This window comes from Canis lupus, chromosome 8, assembly GCF_011100685.1.
Source record: "Canis lupus familiaris isolate Mischka breed German Shepherd chromosome 8, alternate assembly UU_Cfam_GSD_1.0, whole genome shotgun sequence".
Lineage (NCBI taxonomy): Eukaryota > Metazoa > Chordata > Mammalia > Carnivora > Canidae > Canis > Canis lupus.
The window spans coordinates 27,051,377-27,072,705 of NC_049229.1; the positions used below are offsets into that span (position 1 = coordinate 27,051,377).

At 42.2% G+C, this 21,329-nt stretch overlaps 1 protein-coding gene across 1 annotated transcript in view; it reads right to left on the reverse strand.

Annotated features, from left to right (window-relative positions):
- Positions 1–908, reverse strand: part of CDKL1 (cyclin dependent kinase like 1) — a 56,449-nt gene extending 55,541 nt beyond the window's left edge. The window contains exons 1-2 of the mRNA XM_038544667.1: positions 849–908; positions 155–553 (exon numbers count right to left, since the gene is read on the reverse strand). Of these exons, the coding sequence (XP_038400595.1) occupies positions 155–325 (171 nt within the window). The 5' untranslated portion in view covers positions 326–553; positions 849–908. The remainder of the gene's footprint in view (positions 1–154; positions 554–848) is intronic.
- Between the last annotated feature and the right edge of the window lie 20,421 nt (positions 909–21,329).

Here is a 21,329-nt window from a genome sequence, read left to right on the forward strand (position 1 = left end):
ATTATGTAATTGGTGACCTGTACAGGGACGTCCTGTCTGTGTCCATGAGGACAAAAGCCCGTGCAGGAAAGAGATGTTAACACATTTATTCAACATAACAGCAGTCAGTTTAATGTTTTTAGTCCCTGGAAATTCACTTTAAAGAACCCATTACCTTGAGCATGCGGATTTCTCGAAGGGCGATTTTCTTTATGACAGGGTCATCTTCTGACTCCAAAAATCTCTTGATGGCTACGATCTGACCCGTGTCCCTGTTTCTGCACTTGAACACAACTCCATAGGATCCTTCGCCAATTTTCCCGATTTTTTCATACTTCTCCATCATAGAGGGCTAAATCTTAAAACGGATCTTCACATAGTCTGAAAGTGTCGCTCACGAAACATCGGCGCGAGCGGCCCGCCCTGGGGCCCGGCTCACCCACGGGCCTGCGTGGGGCCCCTGGAGCAGGAGCGCGCTCGTCCACGAGGTAGGGACCCGCAGCTTCCTTCAAACGTCACCCCGCGGCGGTGGCTGCCCTCCGGGGACCCGACTCTAGCCGACCCGGTACACACCCTGCAAGTTAGAATACAACCCGTCATCCAAAAATGAACCGCCTTGTAAGGTAATCGGTCTCGTTGAACGTCAGCTCCTGCGATCCAAGACACCTGAGCCGGCTGCGGCCTGGGAAGGCTCCGGGCCTCCCCGGTTCTAATGTCGGGTGTCGGTCCCCCCCGCCCACCCCGGGCAGGGAGACTCCGGCTGGGTCCCCGCGGGGGCGGGGATGGGGGGGAGCCCGGCGGGAGCAGGGCCGCGCAGTCCCGCCCCCCCCCCACCCCGCCCCGCCCTCCGCGCCCCTGGAGCCGCGCACCTGGCGGCGGGGCCCGCAGTCCCGGCCCGCGCGCCTCCCCAGCCCGGGACTCACGGCGCCGCGACCGCCCGCGGGCCCCGCCCCCGCCGCCTCCATCCCCGCGGGCCCGGGCTGGCCTGGGGCGGGCGGCCGCGCGGCTGCGGGAAGGGCCCGGTGGGCGGCTGCAGGGCGGGGGCCGCCCGCGCCACGAGCGCCCCGCAGCCCCCTGCGCTCTGACTTCGCCCGCGCGCCCCGAGAGCTGACGGCTCCCCTGGTCTGCAGCGGGGGCTGCAAACGCCGGGAGGGCGAGCTTCTGCGTCTGTCCACACCCGCTGTAGCATCCCGTCGAAGCCTGCCTGCCGAAGGAGGGGCGCCTGGGGGCTCCAGGGGTGAGCGGCTGCCTTGGGGTCCTGGGATCGAGCCTGCTGCTCCTCTGCCTGTGCCTCCGCCTCTCTCTCTGTGTATCTCTCATGGATAAATACATTGAATCTTAATAAAAAAAAAAAAAAAAAAGAATGATGAATGAGCGAAAGGTAGAGAGAGAGGGAGGTATGATGACTGAAGCTGGTCCAAGTCGACACTTCCTTCCATTTGCTTGGGGATCCATCACCACTGACTTCCTACATAGCTGGGCTTTCTGATGTGGGAGGTGGAGATCTACAGAGCCCACCTTGGTTTTAGTTTTTTTTTTTTTTCCCTTAAGAAATCTCTATACCCAATGTGGGACTCCAATTCAGGACCCTGAAATGAAGAGTCAGTGCTCTACCCACTGAGCCAGATGGGTGTTCTTCTTTTAGGTTCCTTATTCTCATCCTTCTCCAACTGGCTCCCATTCTCTCAGGTCACAGCACAACGGTGGGAAGTTCATGGACCTGGGGAAATCATGAAATAGTTTGCTACTAGGCAGATTGCCACAATGCCTTACCACCAATCCCATGCAGTATGCCCAGCCCTGAGATGGGTGGTTTGCCCCAGAAGTGATACCTGAGGAGAGAAAAGTGTCATACTGTCTATGAAACAGGAACCAATCCCGCACCAAGCAGCATGCCCCTAAAGGTAAATCTGGTTAGGGTTCAGGAAGGAGCTGGAGCTCTGAGGAGAGGAATGGGTGGCTGCCTTGACCACGGAGTAGCATAGAGATGGAGTCTTGGGATGAGCTACAGGTGGTCTGTGAACCTCCTAGAAATTGTTTGCAAATGGCAACCACTGATTGTCTCTGTAGTTTTGCCTTTTCCAGAATGGCATATAAATGTCCCCTTTTGAGGCTAACTAACCTTCTTTTACTTAACATAATGCGTTTGAGATTCATCTATGCATTTATAAGTAGTTCATTCATGTTTATTGCTGAGTAGTATTCCATTGTATGGATAAACCAGACTGTTTATTCCCAGTTGAAGAATATTTGAGTTGTTTCTAGTTTTGTAATCAGGCCACTGTGAACATTATGCATGGTCTTTTGTGTGAACATTTGTTTTCCTTTCTCTTGGGAAAATAATACTTAGGAGGAGTACTGCTGGGTCACAGGATAAGTGTATGTTATTGTAAGTAATTGCCAGAATATTTTCCAAAGTGACTGTGCCATTTTACATCCTGCCAGCCATGTTCCAATTACTCTGCATCTTTGCCAGCATTTGGTATTCAGGTCTTTTGATTTTAGCCAGTCTAATAGGTAAGTAATTGTCTGTGTGTGTGTGTGTGTGTGTGTGTGTGTGTGTGTGTTTAAGATTTTATTTATTTATTCATGAGAGACACAGAGAGAGAGGCAGAGACATAGGCAGAGGGATAAGCAAGGGGGACTCATGACGTGGGACTCATCCCAGAACCCCAGGATCATGACCTGAGCCAAAGGCAGGCGCTCAACCACTGAGCCACCCAGGCTTATCCCGTGTCATTCTTAATGTTAGTAATTTGATTTTTTCCCCCTTCTTTCTCTTTATCAGTTTGACTAAGTTTTATCAATTTTATTGATCTTTTAAAAGAAACAACTTTTGATTTAGTTGATTTTTCTCTATGATTTTTATGTTTTTCAATTTCATTGATTTCATCTCTTATTTTTTCTTTCTGCTTGCTTTGCTTTTAGCTGCTTTTTCTAGTTTTTTCTAAGATGGAGACTTAGACTCCTAATTTTAGATATTTCTTCTTGATAATATAAGCCTTTGACGCCATACATTTTCCTCTAAGCCCTACTTTAAGTGCATCCCAGAAAATTTAATATGTTGCATTTTCATTTTCATTCATCTCAAAGTATTTTCCAGTTTATCTTGTGACTTCCTGTTTGACCCGTGGTTTATTTTGAAGTGTGTTGTTCAGTTTCCAACTACTTGGGGGCTTTCGAGGTATCTTTTTATTACTTATTTCTCACTTAATTCCATTGTTTTCAGAGAAATCTCTTTGTATGACTTACATTCTTTGAAATGTGTTAAGATTTGTTTTATGGCCCAGCAACTGATCTATGTTGGTGAAGATTTCTTTTTGACAGTTAAAAAAATTATTTTTAAGTGATATGGCAAAGTCAGTGTGACTTTCTCCAGAGCTGCCTTGTATGAAGTTCATACGAGGTTGCAGTTAGTCTGGAAAATTAACTTTATGGACTCTACAAGGTTCAGTACCCAAGGAGCCTGGAGTTGAGCCAAGCCAAGCCCAGTGGTAGTTAAAGTGAGGAGCAAGTGTACCATTTATTTACGTCTAAGTAGGCAGTGAACCAGAAAGCCAGCCAGTCACACTGGCAGCTGCACCAGTTGTTTTGTTTGGAGGAAGTTGGAGCAAAATATTAGAGGATAACTTTGCAAGGGAGACAAACAGTTGATGGCACCATTAGCATCAGAGAGGATACTGTGGTCTCTCTGGTGTCAACTGGCCTCTCAACTGTCAAATCACAGGCAGTGCTTTTGATTGGCAGGACTGAAACTTATTGTAGGTTTTTGTTGTTGTTGTTGTTGTTTTTTAAAAGATTTTATTTATTTATGCATGAGAGACACAGAGAGAGTCAAAGACACAGGCAGAGGGACAAGCAGGCTCCCTGTGGGGAGCCTAATGTGGACTCATCCCAGGACCCAGGATCATGACCTGAGCTGAAGGCAGACATTCAACCACTGAGCCACCCAGGTGCCCCTGAAACTCATTTTGGTAACCGAGAATGATAACTCCTGGGAAGTATAGTTCTTGGGAGCTAAGACATAGTCTGATATGTGGGTTCTTTTTCTCAAGCAAGAGCAAAGAACAGTGATACAACATTGCCTTTTTCTACTAACAGTGACCTTTTATTTGTGGCTCTGCATAATTAGAATCCTTCAGCGTCCCTGGATTACAGAAACAGTCCTGAGGTATTTTAATCACTGAAGGAAGCAATAAACATTCTGTAGAGCTATTACACATGGTAAGAGAAAGAGCCTGGGATCTGGAGTCAGAAGACTAGGATTTCTACCTTCTTACTAGTGTTTGATACTGTGCAAGATAACTACTATTGCCAAAACAACAATAGCAACAACTAGTGTGTACTTTGTGGCAGGCATTATGTGAAGACATTAATGAAGACATTATTTTCTATGTGAGCCTCACAGTAGCCCTGGGCGATGGGCATCAATGTTATCGCAAGGAAGGGAGTTTTAGAATGGGTAAGTCATTTTTATTTTATTTTTTTATTTTTTATTTTTTTAATAATAAATTTATTTTTTATTGGTGTTCAATTTGCCAACATACAGAATAACACCCATTGCTCATCCCATCAAGTGCCCCCCTCAGTGCCCGTCACCCATTCACCCCTACCCCCCGCCCTCCTCCCCTTCCACCACCCCTAGTTCATTTCCCAGAGTTAGGAGTCTTCATGTTCTGTCTCCCTTTCTGATATTTCCCATCCATTTCTTCTCCCTTCCCTTCTATTCCCTTTCACTACTATTTATATTCCCCAAATGAATGAGACCATATAATGGTTGTCCTTCTCCGATTGGGTAAGTCATTTTTTAAAAAAAAGATTTTATTTATTTATCCATGAGAGACACAGAGAGGCAGAGACATAGGCAGAGAGAGAAACAGGCTTCCCTAGGGGAGCCTGATGCAGGACTTGATCTCAGGACCCTGGGATCACAACCTGAGCCAAAGGCAGAGACTAGAATGGGTAAGTAATTTGTCTAAGGACACACAGCTAGTGAGTTGCAAAGCAGGGATGGGAATGTAGGCAGTGAGTCCAGAACCTTTGCTCCTAACTGTTTTGCTAAAACTACCAAACGTGTAGGGGTGGTTGTCAGGATTTTGAATGAAGGTATGGGACACTGGGAGTTGACCTACAATGCACGATGTAACGCCCCTTTTTAAAGCTGCCTGGAAGAGGAGTCTTGTCCACATGCTTCTTTCTCACAATAACCCAGCAACTTCCTCTGTGTGCAGCTCCGACACTCTGGGGAACTAACCTCCCCAGGCTTGGGCAGGATACTGACACCTCATCTGAGTGCTGAATACAGGGCAATGCTGGAAGCCTTTCTTTTCTCCCCCCAATTATATTTCCTTAAGGAAAAGGAAGTTGAGTCATTGTGATCTTAAGATGATACTATACAGCTGCTTGAGGAAATACTTGAATTTACTTTCCCTGCTTTAAGTGAATTTGGAAAGGAAATCATTTTGTGGACACAGACAAAAAATAGCTAATACTACCATTTAGGGACACTTAGGTTTCCAGCTCAATAACCACACTATCTCAAATCCTTATAACACTCCTACACGGTTGGATATATTAACTGGTTGGAATTATTAACAGCCCCATTTTATAAAAGACACAGCTAAGGCTCTGAGAGTTTGGTCACAGTAGACAAGCCATCCAGCTATCCAGGGCAAAAGAAAGGCAGGTTTCAAGCCCAACCCCACCTATTTCCAAAGCGCAAACTCTGGAGGTGCTACATGGAATAGTGACAACTAAGAACATTTGTGAATAGCCTAAAGAGACAAATCACTGCGAACCATTATAAAACCAGGCATGTAAGTAACTTTTCCCCCTAACTGGAGACTGGTGAATTAATGTAAATATTGGAAAATAAATGTAAAATAAGAGCCTATCATCCTTGACTTTTTGTGAGCCTAGCCAACAGTGAAATAAAGTGTTTTCATCCCTAATTAACATACCCTTAGTTGTTCTATACTTTTTCTCTTTAAATACTTATTGCAGGGGCACCTGGGAGGCTTAGTAGGTTAAGCATTCAATTCTTGATTTTGGCTCAGGTCATGATCTCAGAATCCTGAGATCTAGCCTTGAGGAGGGCTCTATCCTCAGCGTGGAGTCAGCTTGGGATTCTCTCATTCTCTCCCTCTCCCCCTCCTGCCATCATATGTGCTTTCTTTCACTCTCTCTCAAAAAAAAAAAAAAAAAATACTGCATTTTACATATGGCAAGCCATCCTTTTAAAGCACCTCTTCTAAAAGCCTTCTTTGTTCCTGAATCTCCTTTAAAAACTTCAACGTCTTTTTGCATTTCCAGATTTTAAAACAACCACCCAGTACTTTTGCCCTTGAACCCAAATGCCATAAGAGCTCAGCAATATTAACACTAAAACCTTGGGAGAGTTATGTGGCTGGCCCTGGGCTACCTGTGGATGAGTCACTGTGTACGATGATCCTTCTTCAGGAAATGTTTCAAAACCTCAGGTGTACATCTCTTTGCCACCTTGGACAGCTGATTGCCAACCATAGGTATCTTAAATAAGGCAATCTATGTACATTTCCGTGTTTTATGATTTTGAATCCTTGCATTCTAGGAAAAGAAGGTAAATTTCCAAAGGTAAATTTATGAGACTGAAGAAATAGGAAAGGCACATTAATGACTTTCTGAACTTCAGCTTAAAGCCATGACACAGAAGCAGCTATTTGAAAAGCAGGCTTTTCCTGAGAGCTGGCATGCGTCGGCCACCACGCTGGACACTGGAGACCAAGAAGTGACTTCCCTGACCTCAAACGCCATGTCAGTGTGCATAGCCAGTGCTCCTGCCTCCCCACCTTCAGCTGCTGCTTTTATAAAATGAGGCTGTTAATAATTCCAATCAGTTAATATATCCAACTGTGTAGGAATGTTATAAAGATTTGAGATAGTGTGGTTATTGAGCTGGAAACCTAAGTGTCTCTAAATGGTAGTTATTAACTATTTTATGTGTGTGCCCACAAAATGCTTTCCTTTCCAAATCCACTGAAAGCAAGAACTAGATAGGAGAACACGGAGGACTTTCTAAAATACTTCCCAAGGGTCTGTGAAGATGAGAAGACACACCTGGCATTTGAGGAAACAGATACAGAAAATGTTTACAAGGCATTCAGAGTCAGAAAACAAATTGGTGTGTGCCTGGATGGCTCAGCAGTTGAGCGTCTGGCTTGGGCTCAGGGCATGATCCCATGGTCCTGCGATCAAATCCCATGTCAGGCTCTCCTCAGGGAGCCTGCTTCTCCCTCTTTCTGTCTCTCTGCCTCTCTCTGTGTGTCTCTTATCAGTAAATAAATAAAATCTTTTAAAAACAAAACAAAAACAAAAACAAAATTTGCTTTAGGTAGCAAACAGGCCAAGAACCTGGATCTCAATTCTGATTTAAATACTCTCCATCTGCCATATCACACTGAGGCTTCAAATTAGGTAATTCTAACATGTGGCTAAAGAGATAGAAATCTGCCTTAAGAAAACCCAGTATCAAAATAGAAATATTCATGGGTGTGACAAGGTAAGGGAGAGGACAGGGAATGTGAATTATTTGCATTTAAAAAATACTCTTCACTTAAAGTGAGATTTCTTTTCATATAGATGGTTATAAAACTGCATTTGTTTCTTGAATGCAGCCAATACTTTAAGTCCTCTCAACTTTCCCTCCCTTGTAGAGACGTTGTGATGCTTATTCACTGGTGTCTAACTCTTTGTACAAACAGAAACCATTGGCATCCTAGATACATCTCCCATGTCAACCATTGAATTTTTAGGCATCTGTTGATCCAAAAGATCTAAATAGTTTCATAAGATCATCTTTAAGCTGCGTACATGTCAAGGATTGAGTGGAGATCATAGTTACAACCACAGGAGGAAATCCTTTATTGTAAGCCGCTTTCACAGGAATGGCTCATCAAGTATTAGCCGTTGAGGTATTGTGGGGGCATCTTAAATGAATCCATGTGTGGGTCCTTCTAAAATATACATATTTAAACAATATTTCCTTCAAACAATAAGAAATCCCGCACCTTACACAGCAACATATTTATTTTTCTACAGAATCATCTGACCTGCTTTCGCTAGTGAAAGCGTGAGCCCTGGAGCTAGACCGCACTCCAGCTCTCCTATGAGCCATCTGTGAGGACTCAGGGCAAGTTGCTCAACCTCCTTACGCTTCATTTGTGTCCCCTGCCACGTAGCAATCAGCTATCTTCCAAGTCATTGCGAGGGCTGAGCGCTAAAACCGTGTTGCCTTTACCGTTTCCATCACCACGCTAGTAATAATCTGCGTCTTGTTTTGTGTTCAAGCGGGAGCTCCATGTGCTAAAATGTATGGCATCCTTTACTGAAAGCGTGTAAATTCATAGATGCACTCAAAGCCTGCCATTCCAAGAACATCCTTTAGTCACCCAGAGTCCTAGGCTACAGGGCTTGGGTTCTTCTCAGGAAGCCAGGGCTTCCCGCGGCCAGGGCAAGCCCTCTTTCTACCAGGCACGAGGCTGCTCAGCGGCCGGCCCGAGGCCTCAGAGGGAGGACACAGCACGTGATGAAGGGCCAGTCAGGCGCGGGTTCAGATCTGGATTCCACCTTCAACGGCCGTGTAAAACCAGGACAATTACTTCTTGTATTGGTCCGGGAATTTTTTTTTTTTAAAGATTTTATTTATTCATGAGAGACACAGAGAGAGGCAGAGACACAGGCAGAGGGAGAAGCAGGCTCCCTGAGGGGAGCCCGATGTGGGACTCGATCCCGGGACCCTGGGATCCCGACCTGAGCCTAAGGCAGCTGCTCAACCGCTGAGCCACCCAGCTGTCCCCCCCTTTTTTAATTAACTTTTTTTTTCTGAGGTAATTGCAGATTCATAGGCAGTTGGAGCGATCCTGTAAAGTGCCCGGCTTCCCCCAAGGCTAACATCTTGCCGAACTCGGGGACAGTACCACGGCGGGACATGCCCATGGCTGAAGCAGCCTCCAGGACAGCGGTACCACCGCAGGTGCCCCAGTGCTACCCTTCCCCCTGTCCCGGAGCCCCGCGCGGGAAGAAGTCCTTCTGCGGGCCGAGGTGGGTGAATACCCAGAGCTGGGATGGCAGGATTATACAGCAAATGTATATTGAACCTTCCAAGGCGCCGCCATATGGTTTTCCGAAATGGCTGAGCCATTTGCTCGCTCCTCAGCAAGACAGGAGAGTCCTGGTTGCTCCACATCCTGACCAGCGCTTGGTGCTGTCAGTCTTTTCTTTCTCTTTAAATTATGGTAAGAGGCACACAACAGAAGATTTACTACCTTGACCATTTTAAGTGGACATCTCAATGGTATTAAGTGCTTTCATGTTGCTGTGCAGCCGTCTCCACTATCTTAGAGCTCTGTTCATCTTGTAAAATGGAAATGCTGCGATGCACCCAGGGGACAACGGCGTCCCATTCCGGCCCCTGGCCCTGCCTTGCCTGCCCTCTCGCTCCTCCTCACCACCCCTTTGCCTCCTCCCGGCCTCTGGCAACTGGCCTTCCATTTTCTGGATGTACTTTTTTTTTTTAATATTCTATTTATTTATTCATGAGAGACACACAGAGAGAGGCAGAAGACATAGGCAGAGGGAGAAGCAGGCTCCCCGCGGGGAGCCCAATGCAGGGCTCGATCCCAGGACCCTGGGATCGCACCCTGATCAAATGCACACTCTCAACCGCTGAGCCACCCAGGCATCCCTGTGTTTTGACTACTCTAGACACCTTTCACATTTTAGCTATTTGAGCAATGCTGCTATGGATACAAGTGTACAGATATCTCTTTGAGACCTCGACTTCACTCTTTTGGGTACACCCAGAAGTGGGATTGCTAGATAGTAGGGTAATTCTACTCACAATTTTTAATTTTGTGAGGAACTCCCATACTGCTTTCCACAGCCATGGCGCCATTTTACATTCCCACCAATAGTACACAAGGGTCCCAATTTCTCCGCATCCTCCCTAACACTTATTACTTTGTTTTTTTTTTTTTTTTAAATTTTCTTGATAGTAGTCATCCTACTGGGTGTGAGTGAGTGGTATCTCACTGTGGTTTTGAATTGTGGCCTGGGATCTTAGTTGCCAACCACAGAAGCCATTTCAGCTAGTTTAAAAAGAAGGGGATTTATTAAGGGATATTAAACAGTTTGTAGAATCTCCGGGAAAGGCAGATAGTGAAGTCTAGAGGCTGCATAGCCAGAAACAACACCAAACCGTCCATGCAGGACTGCCTTGGTCCGGCCTGAGCACTGCTGCTGCCGGTGGTGCTGCCGGCTGGCTATCACACACAAGGCTCTCATCATTCCTGTCACTGAAGACCAGACTCCTCTCTACTATCCAAGCCAGAAAAGTGGATGTGGGATAGCACCGCTTATACATGCTGCTCTCATCCTGACTTTGACTGAGACTTGTACCCTGACTGTGAAGGTGCTGGGAAAGGGAGTCTGAGTTTCTGCCTATGAATCTGAGATTCATAATGTGGGAAATTACTCTAGCAGAGGAAACATTTTCAAAGATAGCCACAAAGCATAAGAAATATATGCAGTGCTTCCCCACACCGTTTATAAATAGGGATAATTATAGCTACCTAATGGACTCATTTTAAAGATGAAATGAGGTCCCACAGGTAAAGTGTGTAACACAGTGTCTGACACATGGCAGATGCCAATCATATTATCCTTCTCCTTTCTCTCAATAAAATGTAAGCGGTTAGTTACTTCCTGTGTGCCAGAAGGTTGTTAGGTAGGCCGCTATAGGATACAATTTTTAGGAACCTCAAAAGAGCTCTAGGATTCCCCTAATATCTTATCTAACATAAAGTTTCATGTTATTATTTTTGCTTAAGTTCTGATCTTGAGAAAATACAAATACCTGAAAAAGGAGGGCCATTCTATGGATGACACATTAATACAAGGCCACATCATATGCTGGAAAGAACACTCACTTGGGCATTAAGAGATCTGAGCTCAAATCCCATTTCCTTATAACTGTGTGATCCTGAGCAATTGGTTACCTTCTTTCAGCTTTTCCCCTCTACTAGAAGGAGAGGGAGGTACCAAATCACCATTGAGTTCTTTGGTGCCACACTGCTATTAGTAGAGGCTCTGGAAAGCAGGTTCTGATGTGGAGCAGAAAGGGTAAAGCTGAAATGTTGGGGCCCTTAAAGGAATCTCAAACTCCTGGGAGAAAACAGGACACCAAAGAACCTCAAAATGATGGGGTGTGTGTGTGTGGTGTGTGCTCTTCCCAATGCCACTGTGGCTGCTATGTAATGTGGGATTTAGTAAAAACATCAGCACAATAAGTGGCAGAAAAGTTAAGATTCTGGATTACCCTTTTCTCAGGCAGCCAGAAAGATTCAGACTGAGCCTATCTACCAAAAACAGCCAACCACCTTTCAAAATAAGAAGAGGGGCTCCGCTTGGAGGAACTAGCAAGGAGAAACCCCTGCGACACTATAGAAACATGGATCTGGTCTTTAAATTATCCAAGGATGCCATCGAGGGCACCTGTATTGACCAGAAATGCCCCTATCATGGTAACATCTTCATTGGAGGGCGGATTCAGTCTGGTGTGGTGACCAAGACAAAGATGCAGAGGACCACTGTCATCCTCTGAGACTATCTCCACTACATTTGAAAGTGCAACCACTTTGAGAATCGCCTCAGAAACATGTCTGTGCCCCTGTCGCCCTGCTTCAGGAATGTCCAGATAAGTGACAGTTGTTACCATGGGCGAGCGCCAGCCCATGAGCAAGACTGTGTGCTTCAACGTGCTCAGTCACTAAGGCCACTCACACCAGGAAGCAATACCAGAAGTCTTGAGACTAGACCTATGTTCACACCCCTGAAGAAAATAATTTTTCTAGAGACACCTGGGTGGCTAGGTGGTTGAATGGCTGCCTTTGGCTCAGGGCGTTATCCTGGGGTCCTGGGATCGAGTCCCTCATCAGGCTCCATGCAGGGAGCCTGTGTCTCCCTCCACCTATGTCTCTGCCTCTCTCTCTCTGTGTCTCTCATGAATAAATAAATAAAATCTTTAAAAGAAAAAAAAAAAGAAAAGAACTTTTCCAGTAGAAAGATTTTGTGTATTACTTAGGTATCTTGAAATTCTGTCCTTCTGGATGGGACAGATGTAGCCTTACACTGCTAACTGAACCGCTCTATAGTCCATTCCTTTGTTTAATAATCCATGTCACTCTTATCTTTGATTTATCATGAGTTCCATAGGTTCATTGTGCCCAAGTGTGACAAAAATAGGCTCTAAAAATATACTTTGTGGTACACAGCTGGTCTCTAACTAAAGTTTGTTGAATAAAAATGCCACTTGTGGCACTAGAAATGGGGTTTAGTGCATTGTTCATTCACTGCTATTCATTTCCCTAACAGTCTGAAGAATGTTCAGAAATTATAAAAATAGGTACATTACGTGTTACTTATTGGAGACACTGGTCTTTCAAACAAAAATCCCACGAGTTGGGTATAAATTGATGGGAAAAAGATTCTTTGTCTCTGTACTCAATGATGGAATGATAGTAATGGAGATTAATTATTATTTATCAAGTAACGATTTTCTGTAACCTACTATAGATGTATAGTCTTTGTTCTTGGGCATTAATTCCAGAGGGGAACATAGAAATATAAATAATTAGAATATAGTATGGTAAGCTTTAATAAAAGCAAGTACAAAGTGTGGTACTATATTATTTTAAATCATCTGCATTTTGGGGAGTTGTATATAGAAAAGGCAACGATTTTTTAAAAAAGTCTTCGTTTTCTGTGGTCTAGTGATGCCCATCATTACAATCTTAAGATCAAATGGAGAGTTTGATAAAGGAGAGTGTGTATGCGTAAATCTAACACACACACACACACACAATTTCAAGTTGGGAAGACGAGATTTTAATGTGAACTATACTATGCTTGATAAATATTAAGACTATTTAGATGGCAATGGCAAAGCATTCTTCGACTTGTCTCAAAAAGTGAAACCATCTTTAAGACACAGGTCAAACGCCACATTATACAAAAAGTCTTAACAGGTTCTCCAGCTGGTCTCCCCCCACCATGCTGCCAGTCCACCTGGGGTTAGAGCTCTTCCGCTTTTGTCCGTTTCAAATTAGACTGTGTGCTCGTTGAAAGCAGGGACTTGGTTGACACATGTTTGTATCCCTCCAAGTACATTGCCACACCAACGGTAGATGATTGTTATGCATATGCTGAGTTAAGTTGAATATTGTTGGAAACCTCTCTCAAAAAAGGATATGATATATGCTGGAATCTAGACTCCATATTCATTTTCAAAGGTTGAGAAGCTAACCATTTGAATTTATGGAACCATAATGAAAAAGAATGAGTTACTGTATTTTGGCTTATCATAATTGATTAGATAACGTTTTATTGATTTTAAGATATATGTCAAGAATATTAATTTATTATTGCTTTACCAGATACTTGAAAATTTCTGTTTTAAGTTGCTCTTGCCAAAACTTAGTGGTGTAGAAATATAGAGAATTATGTGATAATACAAAGAGAAAGTTATCTGCAGAGAAGTCACTTAGACATTAGTTGCCAGTAACTATCACATAAGTCTTTTTTTATTAAGTCTTCCTAAAAGCACTGTTTAGATAAAGGAGGGTATAATAAAATGGGAATAAAGCAATTACACCTTCTTTTGGTGCCTTTAAAATTCCAACTTTACAGATAATAGAAAATAAGGGAAAGTGACACATATAATTTATTAGTTGCCACTCTTGCTATTTGCATTGATTTAGATATTGTGTTAGTCCCTCTTTTGGCGATCATACCTGAAGTGGTCCCTCCATAACAGTCTAGGTCATATATTGCTCCTAGATATATTATTTGGCTATTTAATGTCTTTTGGGTCCAAACTAATCCTTTCTCTTTTTCCTTTTTTTTAAAAAAAGATTGATGAATGAATGAATGAATGAATGATAGAGAAGTAAGCATGTAACCTGGGGGCCGAAGGGAAGAGAGAGGGACAAGCAGACTCCCCAGTGAGTGTGGAGTTCAATGCGGGGCTCATTCTCGTGACCTGAGATCACAACCTGAGCCGAAATTGAGAGGCTGATGCCCAACCGAGTCACCCAAGTGCCCCCAAAACAGCCTTTCTATATTCTATTCTGTTATGCTGGGGCTGCAAGTCTGCAAATGATATTTTCAGAATCCATTCCAGTAAGGTTGGACCAATTGGAGACACGAGGAGGAATGGGGAGTAGAAAAGGAGAAAAAACTTTCTTTTCATTTCTTGCTATTCCTTACCTGTGAAGTTCTCCATAGCTTCAGTTTCTTTTGACTCTTCTAGAGCCTGAATTATTACCCACCTTCAGAGGTACTGGCATTAGCCAGGCATCTTCTCTTCTCAAGCTATGAGCCCCAACTTCATGGGGCCCTTCCTCTGAGCTCCCAATGAGCTTATGGCAGCCAGTTGGCAGCCACTCCACAGAGAGCACCAATCTTATGGGCTTTTCTCTGAGTCGCCAGCTTCTAGTAATGCCAAACTGGACCTTTTTGTTCCCTCCCACTCTACTGGTGGTAACTTCTTCCTGCAGTTCTCCCTGGGTTCTCTTCATGTCCTATTTCCGCTCTGTTAGTCCTCTAACATCTGTGAAACAACTCCACGTATTAGTTTTCTAGTTAAAATACCTAGTGTAGTTTCTTGTTTTGTTGCCTAGACCCTGATTGATATTCTTAGACTCAATAATTTTAACTAATTTACTCCCAATGCTTTCCTCATTTTCAGAAAATGGGAAGGTATTTGCAACATATCTGCATTTTGCAGGAGCAAGACTCTTAAGAGTCAAAGAAAACTTTTACTAGTTATACACGAGTGAGTTACTGCATTACTGACTCATAATGTTCATTCTATTGTAGTTTAATACAACAAATATTTGCTACGTACCTACTACATGTCAGGAACTATTAGGTGCTGGGGATCCAGATATAAGTGTCATTGTTCCTTATCCCTCCAAGAGAAAGGAATTCCTACCTATTATGTGGTAATAGGAGCTTTCATAAAGGATGCATAAGAGGTTGTGGGATCCTGGAGAAGGAGACTGTACACTGGGCTTTAAGGAATTTAAGTAGACACTGATATTCACTGTGGGCTTTCAGAAACCATAAATAGAAATCTATACTTGGAAGCCAGATATAGTCAGTGCTTTATGTGCAGTAGTTACATGTCACAGGGTTGGGATGCTCTGGCAGGTGCTCAAGGACTAACATGGATCACTGGATTCCGTGTGTCCTGTAGTTATCACAAATGACCACAGTGAAGTAATGAATCCAGGAAGATTTAGATTTGAGAAACAAGACCAGGATGAAGTCATATATCCAAAATTAAATGTCATACTTAGAGTGTGCTAAATTTTGCACTTACCAACATTGCTAAGGAAAGAATTTGTGGGTGAAGATCATAATGATTTAATGAACTATTTCACTCACATATGATGAGTGGTTTGGGTTCTCTTAAGCTTCACTAAGTGATGGTTTATAACTACACAGGGCATGTGTTGCTTTTACCAGCTCAGCATCCCTTTATCCTTCTGTTTAAAGCCCAACATTCCTTCCTTCTTCTTTGGTTATGTGTCTCAGTGTGACTGTTGTTCAAGGCACCTTCCCCTCCGTGGCCAACGGATAACCAACCCAGGCTAAGCAGATTCTCTTCCCTGAGAACCTGAATCTTGCAAGAACAGGCACTGCAGAAGTGAATTCCTCCTGAGGTTCCAAGGGGCCATGCACTGGCTCCTGCAACTACATCTTCTCTGAGCCCAGTTCTGCAGCTTTTTCTTGAATCTATAACAACCAAAGAACAGCCAAAGAACAGATACAGAAGCTTAACTCTCAATTACGTTTATTTCACATGCAATTTCTTCTGCCTGGAATGCATTTTACTACCATCTTTCTGTTTCCAAATACTATATTTTCTTCAGAGATATGGATTGATATGGCTTTTGTAGATATTTGAGCTATACTTGGTAGGTCTCCATTTATATGGTCATAAAGGGACTATCAGGATTCAGATACATGAACCTGGAATTCACCCCAACATTCCAATTGACTTAGTGTTCGAGTGTGGCAGCTATAGATAGGTGCCGATCAGATCTCCCCTCAAGAGAGAACCTGTTGCAAGAGACCAGTTACCCTTCAGAACTCAGCTCAGCTTTGTCCAAGCTTTCCCTTCGCTGCTCCCAGCTAATGACTGAGTTCTCTATGGGTTTGAAAGCTGAGCCAATCTTTTCTAATATGAAAATCTGCTAATGGGCAGTCTTTGCTCTGGGGGCTCCCCCTTGACTGGTCACAATGCTCAGCTCACAGAGCTGCATTGCAGTCTGAGGTTCTAAAAAATCCTTCTTTTTCCTCTTCTCATTTCACATGTGTCAGATCTGCCTAAGCCTTCCCGCTTACTCCTTCTCGTTTATTTTCCACAGCTCTTTCCCCAAGTCTCCTGCAATTCCACCTTAATGTTTGCTTCTAGAGATCTTTTTTTTTTTTTTTAAGATTTTATTTATTTATTCATGAGCAACACAGAGAGAGAGACCGAGAGAGAGGCAGAGACACAGGCAGAGGGAGAAACAGCTCCATGCAGAGAGCCTGATGTGGGACTTGATCCTGGGCCTCCAGGATCACGCCCCGGGCTGCAGGCGGTGCCAAACCGCTGCACCACCGGGGCTGCCCCCTTCTAGGGATCTTAATCTGTGACAACGACTAACCTCTTTGGTTTTCTCATTTTTAAAGTAGGAGCCCCACTTTTGATATCATAAAGTTAATGTTGAAAATTAGACAATATTCTCCCCAGTACAGGTCTTGGCACAGACTCTTATAAACATTTTTTATTGAAGTACATGCAAAAAAAAAATGCATGCACCAATCATCAGCGTACAGTGTGTTGAGAAGTGAAAAATGGAACACTTCCAGCACCTCAAAAGCATCTTCTCATGCCCCATCTCAACCATTATGCCCTCACTCCTCTGCAAAAGTAACCACTATCCTGTAGTGATTTCTAACACTACAGATTAATTTGCCTGTTTTGGAACTCCATTTAAGTGAAATCATACAGTATACTTTTAATGTTTTTAATGTCTAGATTCTTACCTGGAATCTTATATTTATTTTTGGGGGGGGGCAGGTGTTGAAGTGCATGTTGTTGTTGGTAGTTCATTTTTTTTGAATTGCAGGGCTTGACTTGTGAATATCCCACGACTTATCCTTTCAACCCTAAATGGACATTTGGGTTATTCCCAGTTTTTGGCAACTATGCAGAATGCTGCTATGAACAGTCTTATAGGTCTTTTTGCAAACATATTTTTGAGGTGTACACCTAAGACTGGAAATACTGGGTTCTGAGTTGTGTCTGTCCAGCTTTAGTTTTTCAAAGTGATTGTACCAATGTACACTCCTACCAACAGTATAGGAGTTCCATTGTTGCACATCCTCATCAACACTTCATATTGTCCTCTTTTTTCACTTTAGTCATTTTGGTGCTATGTATAATAGTATTGTACTGTGATCTTATTTCATAGTGGCATTATTGTTTCAATTTGTTTCTCTGGTAACGAATGAATTTGAATACCTTTACAATGTCTATTGACGTCTTGGATGTTCTTATTCTGTTTAGCTTTATTCAATAATATTTAAAATACCATAAAATGTAGTCATTTTAAGTGTGCAGATAAATGACTTTCAGTAAGTTTACAGTTGTGCGGCTATCACCAGTGTCTCATCTTATTTTTTAAAAGATTTATTTATTAGAGAGAGAGAGAGAGAGAGCAGGGGGCAGGGCAGAGGGAGAAGGAGAGAGGTCTCCAGCAAACTCCACTGAGTGTGGAGTCTGAGGTAGGGCTCCATCTCACATCAAGATCAGGACCTGAGCCAAAATCAAGAGTCTGACACTCAATTGACTGAGCCACCCAGATGCCCCCAGCCTTATTTTAGAACATTCCCATCATCTCAAAAAGAAATATCATGCTCAGTAACAGTTACTCTCCCTTCTCAACCCCTGCCCCTAAGTCTACTTCTGTCTCTATATTTACCTTTTCTGACATTTCATATAATCATTACAGTATGGGATCTTTTGTGACTAGTTTCCTTTACCTAACATGTTTTTGAGGTTTATCTGCATTGTAGCATTTATCAGTGTGTTGTTCCTTTTCATTGAATAGTATTTCATTGCATGGTTATTAATACATATTATCCCTTTACCAGCTGGTGGGTAACTTCCACTTTTTGGCTATTATCAATAGTGTGACTCTGGGCATTTGCATACAAATCTTTATGTGGACATATTTTCTCTCAGGTAGATACCTAGATGTAGAATTGCTGGGTCATATGGTAAATCTATGTTTAATACTTTTGAGAACTGCCAAACCATTTGCCAAACATTTTCCAAATGTGCTATTTTACATCCCTACTAGCAATGTGTAAATGTCTTGGTTTCTCTACAATCTCACTAGAGTTTGTGTTTGTCCGGCCATTTTGGTGGGTGTGTAAAAGTACTGCATTAATTTGTATTCCTCTGATTACCAAGGAAGTTGAATATATTTCCATATATTTATTGACTACTTGAATGTTACTTTTTGTGGAGTGCTTGTTCAAAATATTTTGCCCATTTTTCTATTGAGTTGTCTGCCTTTTTTGTTTTTAAAGATCTTTTTTTTTTTTTTTTTAAGTAATTGCTACACCCAATGTGGGGCTCGAATTTCCAAACCTGAGATCAAGAGTTGCACACTCTATCAACTCAGCCAGCCAGTCCCTCCTCCATTTTGTGGCTCATCCTTTCCTTCTTGTAAAGGTGTCCTTAGATAAAAGAGTATCTTAAGTCCACATTTTAAAAAAAGATTTTATTTATGAGAGAGAGAGAGAGAGAGAGAAAGCAGACATAGGCAGAGGGAGAAGCAGGCTCCCTGAAGGGATGTGGGACTCCAGGATCATGCCCTGAGCAGAAGGCAGACATGTAACCACTGAGCAACCCAGGTGTCCCAATTAAGTCCATTTTATCACCTTTTTCTTTTATGGTCAAGGTCTTAATGTTCTGTTTGGGAAATCTTTGCTTATCTCAGTTTGTGAAGATAGTATGTTTTATTGTACAAGCATTATAGTTTTATATACCTTAAATTATTTACAATATTTGGTATTTTCATTGTGTAAGGTAGATTCAAGATTTCCTTGACTTTGCTGTTTTCAGTAAAATTTCAATATAATTAATTGAAAAATCTATCCTTTGCTTCACTCCAGGGCAATATATCTGTCAAAAATAAGGTAAGTGTGGGTCTGTTTCTGGACTCATTGTCTCTCTTCATGCCAATGTTACCCCATCTTAACTGCTAGAGCAGCTTCATCATCTCTTGAAATCTGGTAGCCTAAGACTTCCAGGCTTGTTTTTCCTTCTTTGAGACTGTCTTGTGTATTCCTGACCCATTGCATTTTATGTAACTTTAGAATCAAGTTGTCAATTTCCATAAAAGTATCTGCTGGGATCATACAATCTTTAAATCAACTGGCAGCTTTACAGTATCTAACCTAATTTGTCAACATGGCATCATCTGTCATTTATTTAGGTCTTCTTTAATTTCAGTGATGTTTTATTAACTTTAAGATACAGTTCTTACATTTCATTTTTTATATTTCTGTATTGTAAATGGAATCCTTCTAAAATTTTGTTCTCTATTACAAGTATATGTATATATCATGTTGAGAGTGCACCCAGATGTTTTTCCAGATTCACTTATGATTTCTAAGTTTATATCCAAATGGTATTTTTATTCCTTTCCAAACCTTTTAATCTTTTATTTTTTATATTTCTTAGTTTACTAGGTTCATTGAAGTGACTAGAATCTCTAGTACAATGAATAACAAATGGTAAGAGTGAGAATACTTGACTCATTCCTGATGTCAACGTAACCATCTTAAAAAAATGTTTCTTGCTTTCTCCTAAGATCTATTAGGAACAGTCTGAAATTTCTCAGTAAAATCTAACATGATTCCTTCTGCTAAGGTTGGTATGGGAGTTTCTTGGACTTTCAATACAAGATACTGGGTATTTCTGTAATGAAACAGGATATAAGAAACTTGAAAAAAAGCAGAATTTAAAAAACCCCGTGGTAAGTCCACCAATGTATGATTATACATACTGAAAATACAATTAAAGAATAAAGATGCACTCTTTAGGCCCTTAAGTGAGATTCTTGGTGAAAAATAAAGGAGCCAACTTCTTTTTATGAACTTTATGAACATGATCTCACTTAATCCTCCTAACAGCCGGGTGAAGCGGCCATAATTTCCAATCAACAGATAAGGAGACGGAGGCCTAGGCAGTGGTAAACTGTCTGAGTGTTAAGTGCTATGGTTCAGCTGGTGACTGAGTGTTACATGGACATATATAATCTCTATGTGCTGTAGAAATTCTGAAAACCAGAAAACAGTCTGGCTTAAGCAAATGAGAGCTGTCATGTAAAAGTTCTAGTTTGAACTGAGTGCATTGAGTGAAGTAAAAGGTTTACATTTTTGGTGACAAACCAGAATTTTGGGGCGGGGGGTAGCGTATGAGTCAAGCACAAAAGCTGGAATAATCATGGCTTCTATGTTCTAGGGTGCTTGGTGGAATTGTGGGAAAGGATAGACAGGAGGCTTAGCCAAAAAGAAAAAAGTAGTTTGATGAAAATATTTTCTCTCACAAGACCTTGTGGATTTACTTATCCTAGTTTTTCTTTCCCAAATTACTATGCCTCCTTCCACATTATGTATACATTAGCTATAATCAGTTAATATTTATTGAATGCCTACTATGTGTATGGTACAGTATAGCTGAACTGTTTGTTTATTCATACTGTTTGTTATGTAGCAGTGGTTCATGCTTTTATTTTTTTAAAATAAATTTATTTTTTATTGGTGTTCAATTTGCCAACATACAGAATAACACCCCCACTCCCCGCCCTCCTCCCCTTCGGTTCATGCTTTTAAAGTTAAAACTTTTTTACATCAAAAAACCCCAAATGTAGGCATGCACATAACCAGAGTCCTTAAGGTTTGTCACCCAAAATGCATGCCCCTCCCACACCCCTCACCTCAAAAACAACTTTTCCTTCTTTTAGCAGATTATTTTACTTACCCTGTCACTAAATAAGCTATTTCTTGACTTCTAATTTTTAGGTATTATCCACTGATTTTCTACTGTGGAAAATGACAATCTAGATTAATTTTTCTACCTACTTCCACAACACCATGTCCTCCTCTCCCACTACAACTATGCTGCAATTTTTATTAGGTTAATATTCACTGTTAACAAGGTTATGCCCCTGGTCACAGTTGGCTTT